This window comes from Citrus clementina, unplaced genomic scaffold (genome assembly GCF_000493195.1).
Source record: "Citrus clementina cultivar Clemenules unplaced genomic scaffold, Citrus_clementina_v1.0 scaffold_4, whole genome shotgun sequence".
Classification (NCBI taxonomy): domain Eukaryota; kingdom Viridiplantae; phylum Streptophyta; class Magnoliopsida; order Sapindales; family Rutaceae; genus Citrus; species Citrus x clementina.
In genome coordinates, this window is record NW_006262274.1 from 1,384,886 (window position 1) to 1,403,840 (window position 18,955).

An 18,955-nucleotide genomic window follows, 5' to 3' on the forward strand; every position below is an offset into this window, starting at 1 on the left:
CAATCAACACATATACCTTTTTTTGTTTTTTTGTTTTTGGTTTATTTAGGATTATTAAATATATCATAGTGGTGACCGTTTTACAAATTTGAAGAGATCTATGTGATTTTTTTTTTTTAAAAAAAAAGTGAGAGATGTCCATATATATGTATATATTAAGAAAAATTTTGAAATTTTTATGTCTGTTTCTATAAGAAAAATAGACGATCTGTAATGTATTAACATTTGTAATTAGATCAAACAAACTACTTGGCTTAAAAAAAAAAAGGGGGGAAAAACGGATACCTTAGGAAAATCATTCACGTAACTTCTTATCCGAAGAAAATCTTTCACTATTATTTTAAAGTTATAAAAAAATTAGCTTTGAGGTTGACAGCCGGATAGAGCCAAAACTCATTTCTTTTGACCAATTGAAGGCTACAAGATATCACACCAATCACAATCAAGATATGAATATCACACACCCATTATTAGTGCACAAAACAGTAGCAATAACGCAACCGCAAGATGCCCAATAAAAAAGCTCAAATGGTTGCAGTTAAATTTCAGTACGATTTTTTGTTGCATTGGCAATGGAAAACTTTAGTCATCAATCTGCTACAGCCTGCCCTGATCAAATGAATTATTGGGCTGCTAATTCCAACTTTCCACTCACATGGCTGCAGCAAACACCAGCACCCCATGTTAATTCATCAGCTTCTACTTCAAATTCAAATTCAAATTCAATTGATCATCACTTTCACGAGCTTCCTTATTCATGGTCAAATATTAATCCAATGACTCAAGAAGTCGCAGAAGACAGAGCCACTGCTGTTTCAAAGAGCCACAGTCAAGCTGAAAAGCGGCGCCGAGATAGAATTAATGCTCAGCTTGCAACTCTAAGGAAGCTAATCCCCAAGTCCGAGAAGGTGAGGTGTTGCAGCAGATCAGAAGCACTTAAAAAAAGAAAGTGCTTGATTCCCAAGTTGCTTCTACTTGGTACTTACATTCTTTAACTGTTATATCTGCAGATGGACAAGGCAGCACTTTTGGGAAGTGCGATAGAGCATGTGAAGGACCTAAAGCTAAAAGCAATGGAAGTGAGCAAAACATTAACAATTCCAACGGAAGTTGATGAAGTAACTGTTGAGTGTGAGCTTTTCCAAGCTGCAGAAGCACGGGCAGAAACAGAAGCAGGAAGCTCCATTAACAAAGTCAAGGGGGATACTTTGATCAAAGCTTCTGTCAGCTGTGATGATCAGCCAGAATTGTACAAAGAAATCATAAGGGTGCTTAAGGGCCTCGGGCTAACAACAGTGAGAGCTGATATTTCAAGTGTTGGTGGAAGAATCAAAAGCATTTTGGTTCTTTGCAATAAAGATGCTTGTGATCATCAAGAGAGTGTTTCGTTAAGTAGACGTTTGAAGCAAGCATTACATTTGGCTCTAAGTAGAATGTCATCGTCTTCATCAATGGCATCAAACTGTCGCATTAGAAGCAAGAGGCAGAGATTGTTCTTGCCTTATCATAATTAATTAATTTCTCATGACAAAAAATTAATGATATGTTTCCAAATTTTCTTTTGGTGTATCCTTTATTCCCTTTTACTTATTTCTTAATGAACTTTTGAGATATCACAATTCAAACATGCTTTGTCCTATTAACTAGTACCTGAGCTTGAGATTGGATTTGAGAGAATAATAACAATTTTTGCGTGCAAAAGGCTTAAAAAGAGCGTAGAATTAGATATTTGGAAGGCGATGGCTATGTCCAATAGCCGTGCGGTCATAGCCACTCCTTTTGACCGTGAAGGCATGGCTATGATCATACGGCTATTGGAGTTTCCCAAAAGCCGGACCCTTAGTAGAAATGTTTAGACGTTACATTACTGTTAAGATTAAAACCAATGTAAGTTCACAAGTAAGAGAAACTTTACAATGAAAATTTTCAATATGAACATCCAATAAAAACCAGTTCTTGATTTTCTTTTCCTTCCACTGTTTGATAGACTAATTTCAATATGCATGTATAGGCATCAGTAGGCTTACTGCGCTGATGCGGTTCGTACGTTCCATTCAAGTTTTTCTCCTTATTAATAATACTCTTTTGATATTTATCTATCGATTATATTTACTTTGATGATACAGCTATGATCTATCAAATAAATTACACATAATGTTATACTTTTCAATTAGTATATTAATCGTTACAATCTCAAACATAGTGACATTCATTTATTAGGTGGTAGATTGATATAATCAATAATTTTCTGAATTATAAAATTGATAATCAAATATACGAGTGCACGTCGGCACATAGGATGGAAATATTAACACATCCTTAGTAAGTGCAGTTTTTTTTTTATATAAAATATTATTAAAAAAATTTAATATTATATAATTCTTTTCTTCCACAACATTCATTATGCATTCAATGGCTAAAATAGTACCACTACGGATCCAAAACCCTCCATTGAATTTGGCGGTGTCCAACGCGGGTACACATTTAAAACTATTTCTCATCAGTGCATTGATTTTTGTGTCTCCTTCAGGTAATAAATTTATGCGCATATTGGGTACATACAAATCGTTGTTGTACAATTGTATGGCCACTACTTGCTACATATATCAATTATGTGTAGTATTCCCAAAGTCATCACTTTTTTTAATGCAAAATCACCAAATTCTCACAATAGCCAGGTGAAATGTAAGGTATCACGTTCGGATTTTCTCCATTATACATATAAGTGAATTTCATGTGTGATCACCACTTTCAATTTTTTGTTTCATGAGCGGCAACCTTTCGCTTTCCTCCTCGATATTATGATACAATAGAACGAATTTTGAATGATGACAATTCCATTATTGACTTTGATACATATTCCTGAAGCTTCAATTGTCTGCCACAATGGTGATACAAATTGTTTAACTATTTTCTCTAGACTCTTATTTCAACTATTTATAATTCCGTTTTTGTTTTGGTTTCCCTTCTTATTCTTATTTAAAAATTATGCACAAAATTTTAAATCAAGTCACCCTCTGAATTAATTTAAAAAAACAAAACAAAACCATGCTTGATCCGAGGACCGATAATAAGTTTCTTCCATTATTTCACGAAGCAATTGACCAAAGATTAATGGTAGGTAAAATTTATCCCTGTACTCATTAAACAAATTGAAAATAAGCAAAGAGAAAGCTCATCGTATAAAAAAGATATTTCATTCCATCCAATGAATGGAAAGCAAATGCAACTATTACATCTAATGGATGGGGCCATGCAACGGCATCTTGTGTTGAAGGTTTATTCGAGGACCATAGCGCTTCTGCATACCATTATCATGGACAACATATGAAACTCATACATCATGATCGTGATTGTCAGAGTTATGATGAAAATACCCATACTTTTAAAATTTTGCGGATTTTGCTACAGCTTTCATGATAAATCATTATTATTTTGACGTCAAAATGTTAACCAAATTAGCCACTAGGCTAAAGCTTAGTGGTTAGAATCCATACATTACAATTGTGAGATCATAAGTTCAAGCCCCCACAATGTATTGTGGAGGTTTTATTTCCTTCCTCAATTTGAGTAACGATAGTTTTTTCTCTTTCGAAATGTGAGTGGAGTAGACGTCCTTCGAATATTAGAGATGACAAAAATTTAGGCGGTCTTCATAAGAATTGATGTAAACTAATCCCAATAATAATCTAATTTATAAATATCAGTTATATTCTCATGTAATATGAGTTATATTTTTTAGCAATAGTCTCATGTAATAAAAAAAAATGTTAACCAAATTAAGAAAAAATAATAATTGAGTTGGCTGAGATGCATTTTTTCTATTAAAATTTTAAAATCAAAGAAATTAAATACTAAGCTTTATGAAAAGGTACTATCTCCCAAAAAATAAAATTAATAATAATATTATTATTTTATAACATTTGGTGATGTTGTTATAGATACTTCAGAGAATATAAAATAAGATATTCAAGCCTCTAAAGTTTGTCCCAATAAATAATTACGTCTTCACTATTTTATACGTGAATATTCAGATATTCTTCAATTAGTGAATTCTACTTCGATTGAGATAGAAGCATCTCATAGTATATTATTGATCTTAGTCGATGTTATAGTACATTAATTTTAGCGAGCATTATATATAATAATTAGGATTCTTATCTCCATCTAAATAAATAAAAATAACTAACAAAATAAGCTTTGAATGTCCATTAAAAATAGTGTAAAAATTTTATTTTATTTTATTTTTGGAACAATATTGGGTATGGAAGTGTTTTTCCTTTTTTTTTCCTCCTTCATTATTTTCTAAGTTATTAACTATCAATCAAGATGTCTGAAGTAGAGGGTTAATTAGATCAAGAGAGAAACTTGAACCCTTGGGACAATTTGTTTGTCCATACATACATACATACATATACATATACATACATGCATATATATATATATATATATATATATATATATATATATATTCTCATTTTGTTAAGATGAGGATGCTAACAAAAATTAAAAAGTATAAATTTCAATACGCTAAAAGAAAAAAAAATACAGTTTTTAATATATTAAAATCTGTGTTTTTTTTTTATATATTTTAGTGATTTCACTAAAGAAGAACTCACCCGCACTTTTTTAAAGTGAGGATGTGCACTAAAATACGAAAAAAAAATAAATTTTAATATATTAGAAACCATATTTTTTTTGTCAGGTAGTGTATTGAAATTAGTGTTTTCCGTCAGTTAGTGACATCCTTACTTTATTAAAATGAAGATGTTCTCACTAGAGAGTTATTACACACACATACATATATCTATTATATAGAGTCTAGGGTAACACCTTTATTTTTTTTAATGCAAACATGTTTTTACGTCGTATGATTTAATAGAGTTAATTTTTATTATTTTAAACTACATAACTTTATAGTATATTGGGAATTAACTCTATTAAATAATATGACTTAACAATGTGTCCGCATTAAAAAAAAAAAAAAGAGGGCGCCTTTAAGTGAAAATGAATTTATACATACACACACTCAGGGAGAAAGAAACCCATCAACATTATGCGATATTCTGCCTATGATAAACATTACAAACTAAAATGCCTTTTCACCAAAAAAAGGCACTTCCAAAAGCATCTTAATCGGTTGTGTCCGTTAATGATAATAAAAGCACTATGAACTTCACCGGTTTGCATTTAGTGGGACAAATTTTGGCTTTTTAAGGCAATAACGGCTCTACCATACAGTGTTATCCACCCATATTCTCATATTCATATTTAACTGAAAAAAAAATAAATAAAAAAGACGTTACGATCCGTCAACCCTCTCTCTCTACTTCATCACCAAACTTCCGTAATCCACGAATGTCCGTTACATCTTCTTATGTCACCGTTTTCTTTTTTTTTGCTTTTATTTATATATATTTCTTTTTCAATTTCAAAATTTATACGATAGGATAAGAAACCTAACTGCCACAGTTTCGGGGCTGTCAAATCCAAGCCGTTCGTTGAGCGCAAATAATAATTCCGTTATTTCCCACCCGTTATATTAAACCTGTTAATTTATAAATACGTACTAATTTATCAGCGTAGACGAACGCATTTTATAAAATTGTTGCTTGTATGTGATAACCAATTGTACATGATTCCAAGCAAATTAAAAATACAAATTTAGTTAAATAACCATGATTTACTAATAGCAATATATCTTGGGATAATAACATCTAAATCCACAGCTTTTAAATATTTCTCAAGAAAGGATATAATTTATCCATTGGTATCAAATAAATCCTCAATTAAATATGATCTTGATAAAATAACTGAAATAACGCCCCTTTTATGGTGTATTGTAATTAGGGGTGGAAATTGAGCAATTTGTATGACAAAATCTCTCGCATAAATGTAATTAAAAGTACTAAACGAGTTATGTGGGCCATACTCATATCACTAGCTATTTAGCATGTTTAATACTTATGTATGTATGTATCTTATTTTCTAGTTCTTAATCAATTAATTCTAATCTAAATCTAACTATGATATAATATAGTTATATTTGTGGGTATCAATTAGCTTAACTAATAAAACTTCTTAGGTAGTAGAAGTGGACTGAGCTATTGAAGTTCAAACCCTTTTATCATAGACGGTAGAATATTTAATTTTTCACTTATGCTATACTTAAAAAAAAAAATTGTTCTATTGAACAGAAAATAAGTAAATTTGACATAATTTTTATCCAAATTAATATGATTAGTTGAAGAATTGATTGTTTCACAAAAGAATTTATTTGTCAAGAACTCTAACTCGGACTTGATCACGATTATTTAAAAGATAATATAAATTATCACATTGGACATAATTGATAATCGTGTCATTATATATTATCCAAACTCACTAATTCATGTTGTGCTCGTATTCGAATTGGCAGTTTATGCCACAAAATATTACCACCACCCACCAATATCAATTGTAAAGTTCAATATTACAAGGCCAACTTGGTCATTTTCTTATTTCAATTAGAATCCGTTAGGGACTTGTAAGACACAAATGAAAAAACTGTACCTTCATTTATAAAACATAAAAAGCTAAGGGTCCAACTGTTAGTAACCATACAAAAATGAAAATTGCCATTTACAAAGCAAATATACAAATACGTAAAAATTCGAAAAAGAAACAGAAACAAACGCGCAGATAACTTGCAAAGTCGTTATTTCAACGCAGCGGTTTTACGGTTCACACCAACAACCCTTTTTTTTGAAAACGGTTAAACCCCATCATCTTATAACCCCATACCAAACCTCTCTCCTCATTCCATCAACAAACTAAATTAAAAAAAAAAAAATGTTTTTTTATTTTTCCATTTTCTGATTCATCATTTTCGTGATTTGTTTTCGTTTCAATTTCATTATGATGATCAGCACTACTTCTTCTTCTTCTATGAACAACAACAGCACTAACAGCAACAGCAATAACAACGATCGCATCAAGGGTTCGTGGAGCCCACAAGAAGACGCCACTCTGATCAAACTCGTCGAGCAACACGGCCCCAGAAATTGGTCCATGATCAGTTCGGGGATTCCTGGTCGCTCGGGGAAATCTTGCCGGTTACGCTGGTGTAATCAGCTCAGCCCGACGGTGCAGCACCGGCCGTTTACGCCGGCGGAGGACTCGATCATTATTCAAGCTCACGCTGTTCATGGGAATAAGTGGGCCACCATTGCTCGCTCGTTGCCTGGACGTACGGACAATGCGATTAAGAATCATTGGAACTCGACTCTGAGGAGGAAGCGGATGGCTGAGTTGTCGTCCGCGTCGTCTGAGTCGAACTCGGTGATGATGAAGCGGCCGGGTTTCGAGAATAATATTTCTAGTGCTGAGTCGGATTCTGACTCGGGAGGCATCAAGAGGCAATGCTTACGTGTCTCCCAGGAGCACGATAGTTACAATGTGGAAGCGGGGATTGTTGGGCCCGAGACTTTGTTGACGTTGTCGCCGCCTGGGGAGAGTGTCGTTTTGGGGGGTAGCGGTGGGGAGAAAGTGGAGGATGAGGAGAAATTGAAGATCAACAAGGAATGTGATGGCGATGGTGATGGTGGGAAGATTGAGAAAGAGAAGGGAGAGGACAGGTGTACGGTGGACATGGAGATGGAGGAGTCCTGTTTGTTCACGATTATGCGGCGTATGATAGCGGAAGAGGTTAGGAATCAGTTTGATGGTCTACGGGCTCAAGCTGGGCTTCGCTTTTCGGTCCAAAAGGACACATAATTTCACCCTTTTTGAGGACTACCAGTCCCACTTTTCTATTTTTGATCTTTTGTTTTTGGTTTTATTGATGCTGCTGCTGTGGGTAATGAATTTCCAGTTCCATTAGGGTCCCTTTTGGGCTAATTGAGAGTTAATGCCAGCTTTTCTTGTATATGAATTAGTGTTTAGCCTTCAGACTATAATGCAGATTCTCGTCTGCCATGAAACGTGTAACAGTTGGAAAAAAATACCAGTTGCATGACCACTATTTAGTTTACAGCAAACTGCTTTTCGAGAGTTTTCCGAAATGTCTTAAAAATTTTCCTTTGATCGCCCCCTTCGAAATGTTGTCACGAACGATTTTATTAGGATCTGACATTACTTACACGTCAGTAACAGATCCATTTGCATGTATTTCGAAAGCATAAATTGCTGAAAGCATATATCTAGCCTGCCAGGCCGATGGCATCATAATCTAATATATAACCATGAGTGCCTTGGCCTATTGAGCAATTTCAATGAATTGCTGCAGTGTCCTCCTGCCATAGCCTATAGATGATGCTGAATACTATAGGAAAAGAGCAATTTTTGACTTTGAAAAATATTGGAACTTTGAAAATTTTGTAGGGCATACAAAAGTGCGCTCGTGTAGATAACCCTGAGCAAAGGATCCAATTGCCATCAATCACACACACTGACAGGAGAGGGAGGCCATGAAACTGTTCTAACATTTACCATAATAATTCAGAAAGCAACGCAGTTTCAATGACTAACTGTAAAACCCAAAAGCATAAACCCATCCTGGGAAATACTAAGCCGCTACACTTCAATGCAAAATTAGCCCAGTGACAACACCAGTAGACAAATCTCCTCAATACTTGAGTGTCTTAAGAAGTGAAAACACTTAAATCTTCTATCTACTTGATTGAATACAGGAAAAATGAAGGATAACGTCATACACAGCACTCAAATCATTTTTCTTTTCCTTTGGCCTGGCTTGACCATCTTCATTCACCTTATGGATGCAGTGAGTATGACTTTCCTAAGATCATCCTAACTCCCCGCAAATTAAATCTTATGGCCGAGATGAGTATGGTCGATCATCTGACTTTCTGAAGGGCCTCCATATTCCCCTACCTTATTCCCCATAAATTCAAGATGACATTTGAGAGTCCAAATTGTCCCAGTACACATTTTACTAACACAAAATGTTCATAAAATTCGTGTAGTAATGCCTAATCCGGAGGATAACATGTATCTACGGCCTATTTATAAGCTTAAGAGATGGATATAGCTTAACCACTTGATTAAATCGATGAGTACAGCTAAAAAGTGACAGAAGAAAATAAAATGAAAACAAAAGATATAGAATGCAATATGATTCTGAATAAGCAAAACATAATCCCATTTAGAGCTAATAAAGTGATTCACTGGAATCAACAAAATGTATTAAAACATGAAATTAAAACATCAAAATCACTAATTGATAGGCAAAACAACAAAGCAACAAAATAGCTAAAAAACGACGCCGCACTAAGGAATAAGACTACTTGGATCTCTGTCTCATCTTTCGGCGCTTCCTCTTCAACCTCCTCATACGCTTCTTCTTCCACTGCAAAACACGCAAAACAAAAACACAAATTTATATTGATAAACAAAAAAAAAAAATTAGCAACAAAAGAAAAAAAAGAAGATAACGACTTATAAATTGATCAAGCTTTACCTTAGCTCTCATGGTGAGAAGTTTCCGAAACTGGCTTCTTCAATTCAAACCCTAATCGCTTTACTGAGGCTGCGGTAACGAGAGAAAAGGACTGTTAGCTCAGGGCTTTGCTGTGTATTTATAGGGTAAATAAAACCCTAGAGAATGTTTGATAATGGTTGATGAGGTAATGGGCCAGGGATAGTTTTTAGATTGGGCTATGTGGGAATTTAACCAACGAGGTCCTTCGTGAATCATAAACGAACGATGCTAAATGCTCTACAGCATTATATTAAATACACCCCGTTTCTTGCATATAGGTGCACCATTTGCTTGGGTGAAAATCAGGTGTAACATGAAGATTTACCATCCAATATTCCAATTGATGATATACTTAGTATGGTTAGTACACCATCAATATATAATTAAAAAATCTCACTACGAGGCAAAAGAAAATTTCACTATAAGGCAATTTTTTTTTGTTTCTTATAGATTTTTGTATTAATTTTGTACCTACAGGCTACATCATTATTCATGCAAGAATAATATTGGGACTTTGTATAGATAATTTTATCATTGTGTAATCCAAATATCTAGAACCAATTTAAAATTTTATTTGGAAAAAATAAAAACATCTCACTTTAAATTTTCACAGAACTTTAACTCCTACTTACATATGTAATATGTTGAAGATAACTTCTTTACCACATGATTAATGGTTGATTAATGGCTACTAACACAACATAATTGTGGATAGATTTTTTAACACAACATGTTGGTGTAGGACATTATTTTACGTATTTTAGGATTCTAGAATTTTATTTTATATTTTAATTAGAATCGATTATGGTATGTGATTTTGTATTTTATTTCCATTATAATTGTGATTTAGTTTCCCTTTTTAAATTAACTTACAGAAGTAGGTTTACCTTAGGGAAATGAATTTTCCTCTAATATAAATAGAGAGGTCTCATTATTGTAACTTCAAATTTAATTATTCAATAAAACTCATCTTTGCTAATTCCCTCTGGAATTATCTATCAAAATCTCTCTCGTAGAGTCGTTTGGATTAGAGTGTTATCTAATCTTAATTTATGCGTTATTAAAAATCTCATTAAATCGTTTGGTTATAACAAGATCTAATCACACTTCAATTAGAGCATAACATAATTGCATTGGCTTAGTCCAATACTAGAACGATATCTAATTTTTTCTAACCTATCAATTCCACGTCTACTACCCTCGCTCTATTAATTGGTATCATAGCAGTTTTGTGCGAATTACATAACTTTACAGATACCCATATCTATCCCCACCAAATCCACCACTAAAGAAAACACAAAAAAATTAAAAATTAAAAAACCCCCAAAATTGAAAACCCTAGTCGCCGCCACACAACCACCGCTGCCACCTCTCTACTAGTCGTTCACCGTCGGCCAACACAACCACCAACCTCACCAGCCACCGCTGACCAAACCCCAACCATCGCCGTCCTCAACCGTTGCCTATAATCGCCGCAAAACACCCAAAACCCACCATATTCCACCACTCAACCACCGTCATTTAGTCGCCTTCACCACCAACCAACACCACCATGAGACTTCCTAGTCACCATCAATCATAACCTAACTAAACCCCACCAACAATCGCTGCCATAAAACGGCCACAATAGCCACCCAAAACTTGTGACTCCACTACTGATTCCTCTGCCCCACTATTAACCACCACCACCAAAAGAATCCTTATCCTTTGCCGACTAAAATCCGACTGCCCTCTACCTTTGAGCATAGCCATAAATTGCCACGAACAACCATCAACTGCCGCCACTTCAATTTAATTTTTTGGTTAATCCACAACAATTTGAGCCAAATCGCTATTGCCATCACACTCACTAACCTCAAATCTTTTAGATCCACTCATCTTTGTCTAATTTTTCAATCACTGTCACTAGTAAACTATATTTTGCTTATTTACAAGTTTTGCCCAATATTTTTTTTTATATTTTTATCATTGTGTGAAAATTTGACCATAAATGGAAACTACCATCCTTGCCCTCCTATTTATCATGGAGCGAACTTATTTACATACACTCGTTTAAAGAAATTTCCTGATTGGTTGGATAAAATTGGGCATTGGTTTATACCTTGGCAGCACGCCTAAAAAAGAGCAAGTATAGTTTGTTGTTAGTAAATTAAGCTAAGTGTTTTAGAATGGTGAGATAAGTTGCAAATATCTTGACTTAACTAAGGCAAATGCAAAATTCGATCATGGAACCATAGGAAGCGTATTTTGCGATCTAAGTTTATCCTTCTTGATTATTATTTAGTACAACAAGGTACGAGATTGGTTTCTGATTATGTTTATGAGTTTGAACACGCCTAAAGAAGAGCAAGTATAGCTTGGCAGCACGCCTAAACAAGAGCAAGTATAGTTTGCTGTTAGTAAATTAAGCTAAGTGTTTTAGAACGGTGAGATAAGTTGTAAATTTCTTGACATAACCAAGGCAAATGCAAAATTCGATCATGGAACCATAGGAAGCAGATTTTGCAATCTAAGTTTATCCTTCTTGATTATTATTTAGTACAACAAGGTATGAGATTAGTTTCTGATTATGTTTATGAGTTTGAACAATTTTATGAGCGGACATATTATTATGAACCTAAAGAGAATACAATTATAAGATTTGTGAAAGGACTTGATTTATATATTCAAGGAAGGATGCCTATATACATTATCTATACTTTTCAACATGTAATTCATCTAGCCAAGCAAATCAAATTGCAAACTGAATCACAATGACAAAGAAACTTTGATGATGTGATTAAGAAATTTGACGAAGTCCAGGATTTAATCAAGGAATGGTATGTCTCTATGAAAGTGCCTACAAATGTACAAATGAGTTCTCTTATCGTTGAGGAAGAAGACTCACGTGAGATGTCAGAAGAAAATGTACAATTTATTATTGATTTAAAGTTTCAACCTGACAATTTGTGCCAGAATATGCATGATGTTTCCTTGGACAACAAGATAATCATTGAAGATGACGATGTTATTGATCTATCTGAGATTTTTAATGAAAAAGAACAACCTACTCTTGAGTATGATCGAAGTTGTGTAGCAAAATCAAGTTGAAGAACCTGAAATGATTGAAATGGTTCTACCTATTCATATTGAAGACAAAAAAAAATTGTGCTTGAAAAAGATTTGATTGAAAAGGTGAAAACTATTGGAAAGCGTATTGAACAACAATTAAGGAAATGCAAGAGTTATTTGATCATTGCTCATTCTTAAAAGTGATCTTCGCCTTGAAGAATGTACAAGCAAAGGAAATTCATGAAGTATGGCATCTTTAAAGTTTTGAGAAAGATAGATGAGAAAGACAATAAGTTAGAATTACAAGATGATTTAGATTTGCATTACAAATTTCACCCTCTAGACTATACTTAAACTCGAGGACAAGTTTCTTTTAAGAATGGAAGAATGATGTAGGATGTTATTTTAGATTATTTAGGATTTTAGAATTTTATTTTCTATTTTAATTAGAATCGATTATGGTATGTGATTTTGTATTTATTTCCATTATAATTGTGATTTAACTTTCCTTTTTAAATTAACTTAAGGAAGTAAGTTTACTTTACGGAAGTAAGTTTCCTCTATTATAAACAGAGAGGTCTCATTATTGTAATTTCAGATTCAATTATTCAATAAAACCCCTCTTTTATAATTCCTTGTGGGGTTATCTATCAAAAGATTTCTTATAGAGTCGATTAGATTAGAGAGTCATCTAATCTCATTTTACGCGTTATTAAAAAATTCATTGAGTCGTTTGGTTAGAACGAAATCTAATCATGCTTCGACTAGATCGTAACCTAATCACATTGGCTTAATCTAATTTTAGAACGATATCTAATATTTTCTATCCTATCAATTCCGCTTTTGCTATCCTCACTCTATTACATGTGTTTATTCCTTAACATGTATTTATGAGGCGTGCATTGTTTTTGTTTCGTGAAAAATATACACATTATTATAGTTACTAAGGGAAAAAATTGATATTAACCCATTAAGAAGACACCACCAAGTAGTGGCCTAAGTTATAAATTTATTTCAACTTGGGTTTAACTAAAATAATGGATATAAATTGTTATATATAGGAATTTTTTTAAGGACTAATATGAACATTGTTTATTATATTATGGATTAAAAAATTAAAAAGCTGTTAAGGACCAATATGAAAAATGTTTATCTATTCTTCACCACTGCCATCAAGACATAAATGATAACACTGTAGTATGAACAATACTATCATTTTTTGTGTGCTATAGTAATATTGTAGTACGAACCGCATTTTTATTTTAATGGTGTTTTCTTAATATTCAAATATCAGTGTTCCTCATATAGTACAGTACCTTCGTAGGTGAAAGTTGAGGCTACCAAAAAAAAAAAAAAACCGGAAGTCAAGCAAAGCGAAGACCAGCAGTATGTTGAGCTGAAGCGTATAACGATAAGGACTTGGAAACTCAATACTGATCATGGGCCAACATTAATTGCGGCGGTTACAAATTAAAAGGATCACATGGAAAATGTCCCAGAAACGGAAGCCCGAGCCCATCACTCTATGATAGGCAATTAGGCATGCCATAATTACTTGCTTTGCTTCGATAGCTCATCGACCTACTGAATTTCACTGACATTTCAACAACAAGAAGAGAGCGCAAGCATGCCTTAACATAATTGGTTCGTAAATGCAAGCACATCAACTGTTCAACTTTGCAATTGCTTCTTCATTCTTCCAAATTCTCCTTCCACATAGCTCCGTGCATTTTTTTTCCTGTTTATGGTCGTCGGAATATTTGAAGTGTTATGACCAATTGTAAATGTTAACAGATTGTTGTATTTGATCTTTTATAGGCATCTGTTGAATGCATTATGTCACATCATCTGTCGTTTTAATGTTGTGATCTTTTCATAGAAACTATATACGTTTATGTTAAAACACAATATCTTTATATATAATTATTTGATAGCATACTGCGTAGAAATCCTTCCAAATTGTTAAAAAATCTTTACATATATCTAAACGCTCCATCAAGATTACCGTACAACAAAAACCAGAATGAAAAACACATCCAAATTTTATACACTTCAAGAAACTTGCGGGCCATTCGTATCTAGCTCTCTATTTTATTAGCGTAGTCAGATTTCTTTCCAGATATTTGAAATAGAATACGACCCTTTATTAAGAGTTGAGAAATTCAAACAAAGCTCATATGAGAAGTTCTAATAAATTTCTAATTATATTATGTTGGTGTAAACATGTAATGTAGCTGAAAATAGAAAGAAACAAACCCAAAGCTATGAGAAGAATTGAAATAAATTAATGTGTCGTATACATTAATACACGTAATTACAAGAATATCATACACAAAATGATAATCTTTGTTACCCAAAAGAACAAGACAAGAGGGTTTTGTTTTGTTCTCGTTCTCGTAGGTGTGTATATATATACGGTTTATTGTGTGGTGATGGAGGGAAGAGCTGAGTCAACTCGGAGCGAATTCCTACAAAGCGGGCAACTCGAGCGAGCACTGAGCCACGCGTCAACACACTCACAGTGATAACAGTGTCGACACTTGGGCAAAATCTTCACTTTATCGCCATCTTCAAAAACACCAAGACATATGCAGCACTCACTCTCTTCTTCTTTGTCATCCTTCGTCGACTTTTCTGACCGGTGCAAGATAATCGGTAACGTGTTAATCGTCGTGAGATCGAGGCCCCGGGTGAGGGCTTGCTGCTCGCGTGGCACGTCGGGGTTGGAATTTTGGTGGGAGAAACGACGACAGAACCATCGCGCGTAGAGCAAGAGGAAGCTGGCAAGCAAAACGACGGCGAATACTACGATGATAGAGAAGAGCGTTCGGCCGCGAATTTGGAAGTTGTGCTCGTCCAGTTCCGTGTAGTGCCAGTGAAAGGGCTGAGATTCTTGCGATGCCATTGGATTGGCGACTCTTTTTTTGACCCATTGTTTTTTTAACTCTTATTAGCGGTTGGCTATAGCCGTGGTGGCATGGTGCTGTGATGGGTTGTACGTTGTGGTACAGGTAATACTTTTACTAAAGCAGCCTCGGGTGTGCAAAAAGAGCAGTCTAGTACTCTAGTTATACACAGTTTTATAGCTAGCTGACAAAATAAATGATGTGGCGGTGCTTATAAGATAAGATTAGATATATGTTCCTGTAAGAAGGATGGAAGCTGAATCGCATTACAGGCGCGTGCGCATTTAGAGTTATTAGCATGATCAATTCAGCTGTTACCTTATATTGAGCGCGAATCGAGGTTGAGTTTTAAAAATTACAGTATTAAAGTGTTTAATAAACACTAATTATTATATCTTAAAAGATTTATTAATATAAATTTTTTATATAATAAAAAAATTATTATATTTTTCATAATTTTATTAAAATTATGATTTAAAATTTATATATTATTAAATTTTATTTGATAGTGAATAGTTTATTATTATGAAAAAAAAAATCAATTATGTCACACATGCACGTCAATAGTTTACAATGAATCAAACGATGAATAGCATCTTTGATTAACCTGAAAAAATCGCCTTCCTAGTACCAGAATTCTTACGGACAAGCCGAAGCATATGTGCCTTCGATTTTTTTGTTTTTCATTTCCCGATCTTTTCATTTTCTCTTGTCAGCTACCAATTACATTATTTATTTAGTTAAGTAATTAAGCCTCATAATTTCATATAAAGAAAATAGATGGTCGTTCATATTGTACAGCAAAAATGAAATTAGGTGAGAGTTGAGACAGTGACCGAGGGAGTGGGATGATCAGGTTTGATTTTATTGGTAGTCTAATGGACATTCATGGATATTTATAATTCGTCTCTATCTCTCTCTCTTTTCAATCAACGAGCCACTTTCAGTTGAGATTTTGAAAACGAATGTTAGATTATATGTATAATGCATTCCTACCAAACTTATTTTCAAGTTTAAGTAAAAGTGCATGCAATTATCCAAATTCAAGTAAATTATATACGTTGATATAAAATTATACATTATAAAATATTGGACCATATATACATGGATAGATCTAAAAAATAAGTATGAGATTCAAGTTATGCGCCAATAACTCTTTAATTGAATTTATCGGTGGCTCCTAACATTATTATTAAGGTACAATATTTAAATTTCCTCAATCAGTAATGATAGATGTTACAAAATTTTATCTCATATTTTATTTTAAATGATCTGGCATCTGGCGTGCCGTTAAGTAGTTGATAATTTTACATAAATTGTAGATTAATCAATTACATTATCTCATTAACCAGCTGATAAATATCATAATATTTGTCATGCAGTTTTTGGATAAAATTTTAGGTTGTCTAGGAGTAAACGATCTAAAACTCAGCAAATATTACCATAAAATCTTTCTTTTCTCTTCTAGATTTAGCATATCCAAAATGATAAGCAGGAGTGGAAGACCATGACAAAGTACCTAGCCCGATTCGTTTAGAAAAGACAAAAATCATTCTTAGTACGGGAATTATAAATTAGCTAGCCTTCTTCAATAGTGGGAATATATTGAAGAAAAGTATGATACCCGAGTTCTAATAAATTATGAAGCGCGATGATGATTATTAACTATAAAGTCAGTCATCAAGTTTCCATAATCTAGTTATATCTAGTTATCGCACCCACTATCTAAAGCTAATAGGGGAAGTTCAAATCGCTCCAACCCGTAAGTGAAATGCCACTTCATTGCATGGCCATATAAAGTCAGTGGCAAGAAATAATTAAAAACGAACCCTCCCTTGATTAATTTTGTCGCGTAATAAAATTCATTCTCCATAGCCATACAGAGAAATAAAGAAAAATGAAATGAAAAATTAAAAATGCACTTTAAAAAAATGATATTTTCAAAAATAAAATAAATATAAATGAAAAAGGAAGTTTCATGAGAGGATTAGAATGGTGCCAATAGTCCAACCAAATGTTGAGACGTATCGGGGCTAAATAGCAGAGGCCAAAGACTTGGGACGGGGGATGCACACTGGGGGGTTAATTAACCAAAATGTGTTTCTATCGATCAAAACAAGCACCATAATCAATCATGTTATTGATGTGAAGTATTCGCTATTCATGTGAAATAATGATTAAACCAAGCAGTTAAGAAATGCATTGAACTCGTACCAGATATTTTGGCGCTCTGCAGACTGCAGGGCTGTGTCGTTTGACTCGATTCCACAACCCAAGTGTCCAGCCTATCAATCAATTATTGGTTATTGGTTGTGTGATAAAGATTCTTACTCCTATCATGGAGAGAGAGAGAGAGAGAGGGGTAGTAAATAATGTATTTGAAGGAATCTTACAACACATTTTTTAGTTTGCCCAATGGTTCGCCTCATTTGCCTCCGAGAGCGTAGGTTTGTATTTATTGGATAAAAGTTTTAAGTTTGTGTAAAATATGCGCATATGAACTCTTCGTAGGTTTAAAATTGTGTGATGCATCTATAGATTTTAAGTTTTTAATAGTGTCTAAAAAGATGATGATGTTAGTTAGACAGTTAGAGCACATCCTAATATCTCAAAAAGAAAATATCAAATAGATTTCCTCTTGTAAAATTTTCAAATCACACTCAGTGGGCTTTCCACTGTGCCATAAGGGCACCCCTCGGGGCTCGGATGCAATGCAGTCTTATATTTAGCTGCATTGCATATCTCGAGTTTAGTTTTTTTTTTTTTTGAGAAATTATCCACTACTACTTAATTTTTTACACTTTATCAAAAATATATAAATTTTTTTTTTTTGCAACAATTCACCCAAAATTTACAAGGTGTGTCACCACTCTATTCTCGTTATAACACCATTAGGGTATTCAATGGAATATTCATCAAATGACTATTTTACCCACAAAACTTAAAATGACTATTTTATCCAAGTTAAAAACAAGACTTTTAGTTACAAAGGGTAACTATAAAAAAATCTTTAAAACAATAACTATCAAATAAAAATCTTAAAAATAATTATAAATAATTTAGATAATAGAAGTTGCATATAAAAATAAATAATTATTAAAAAATCTTTAAAAATAATTAATTAAATAATTAAATAACAAATGTTAAGAAGAACACCTCCTTCTTCCCTGCCTAAATTGTTTGCAGCCGCTGTTGTGGGCTCTTCACTAAACTTATTAGCCCTAATCAATTTCCTAAATTCATGATTAGACAAAGTAATTTTTTTTTTTCAAAAAACAATTTAAAGGCTTAAGTAGATTCACGTACAAAAGATAAGAAAATTAACATATTGCATCTGCTTGAATCTTCATAAGCAAAGCTAGAAAATCATATGATCACTTTATTAAGTCCATTGGCAAAGCTTCTAGAAAGGCGAATCCGTCATCGTTTTAGTGTGTTTAGTTCAAATGACAAATTTAACCTTTTGATGTCAGCAATATTCTAACAAGATTATGACGAAAGTGGAACAATGATAACTTTG

At 33.4% G+C, this 18,955-nt stretch overlaps 2 protein-coding genes and 1 long non-coding RNA gene across 3 annotated transcripts; 2 read left to right on the forward strand and 1 right to left on the reverse strand.

The window, feature by feature from the left end:
• The first annotated feature begins 552 nt into the window (after positions 1-552).
• On the forward strand, positions 553-1,514 carry LOC18045471 (transcription factor bHLH51). Its single transcript, XM_006435708.2, has 2 exons — positions 553-908; positions 1,011-1,514. The coding sequence occupies exons 1-2, from the start codon at positions 573-575 to the stop codon at positions 1,512-1,514; spliced, it is 840 nt and encodes a 279-aa protein (XP_006435771.1). The 5' UTR covers positions 553-572.
• A 5,317-nt stretch (positions 1,515-6,831) lies between these two features.
• LOC18045472 (transcription factor MYB73) lies at positions 6,832-7,950 on the forward strand. Its single transcript, XM_006435709.2, has one exon. The coding sequence runs from the start codon at positions 6,898-6,900 to the stop codon at positions 7,753-7,755; it is 858 nt and encodes a 285-aa protein (XP_006435772.1). The 5' UTR covers positions 6,832-6,897; the 3' UTR covers positions 7,756-7,950.
• A 1,135-nt stretch (positions 7,951-9,085) lies between these two features.
• LOC112099233 lies at positions 9,086-9,649 on the reverse strand. Its single transcript, XR_002906039.1, has 2 exons — positions 9,458-9,649; positions 9,086-9,346 (listed from the first exon to the last, which is right to left on the reverse strand). It is a non-coding gene; the product is annotated as an uncharacterized LOC112099233 (long non-coding RNA).
• Positions 9,650-18,955: the final 9,306 nt, after the last annotated feature.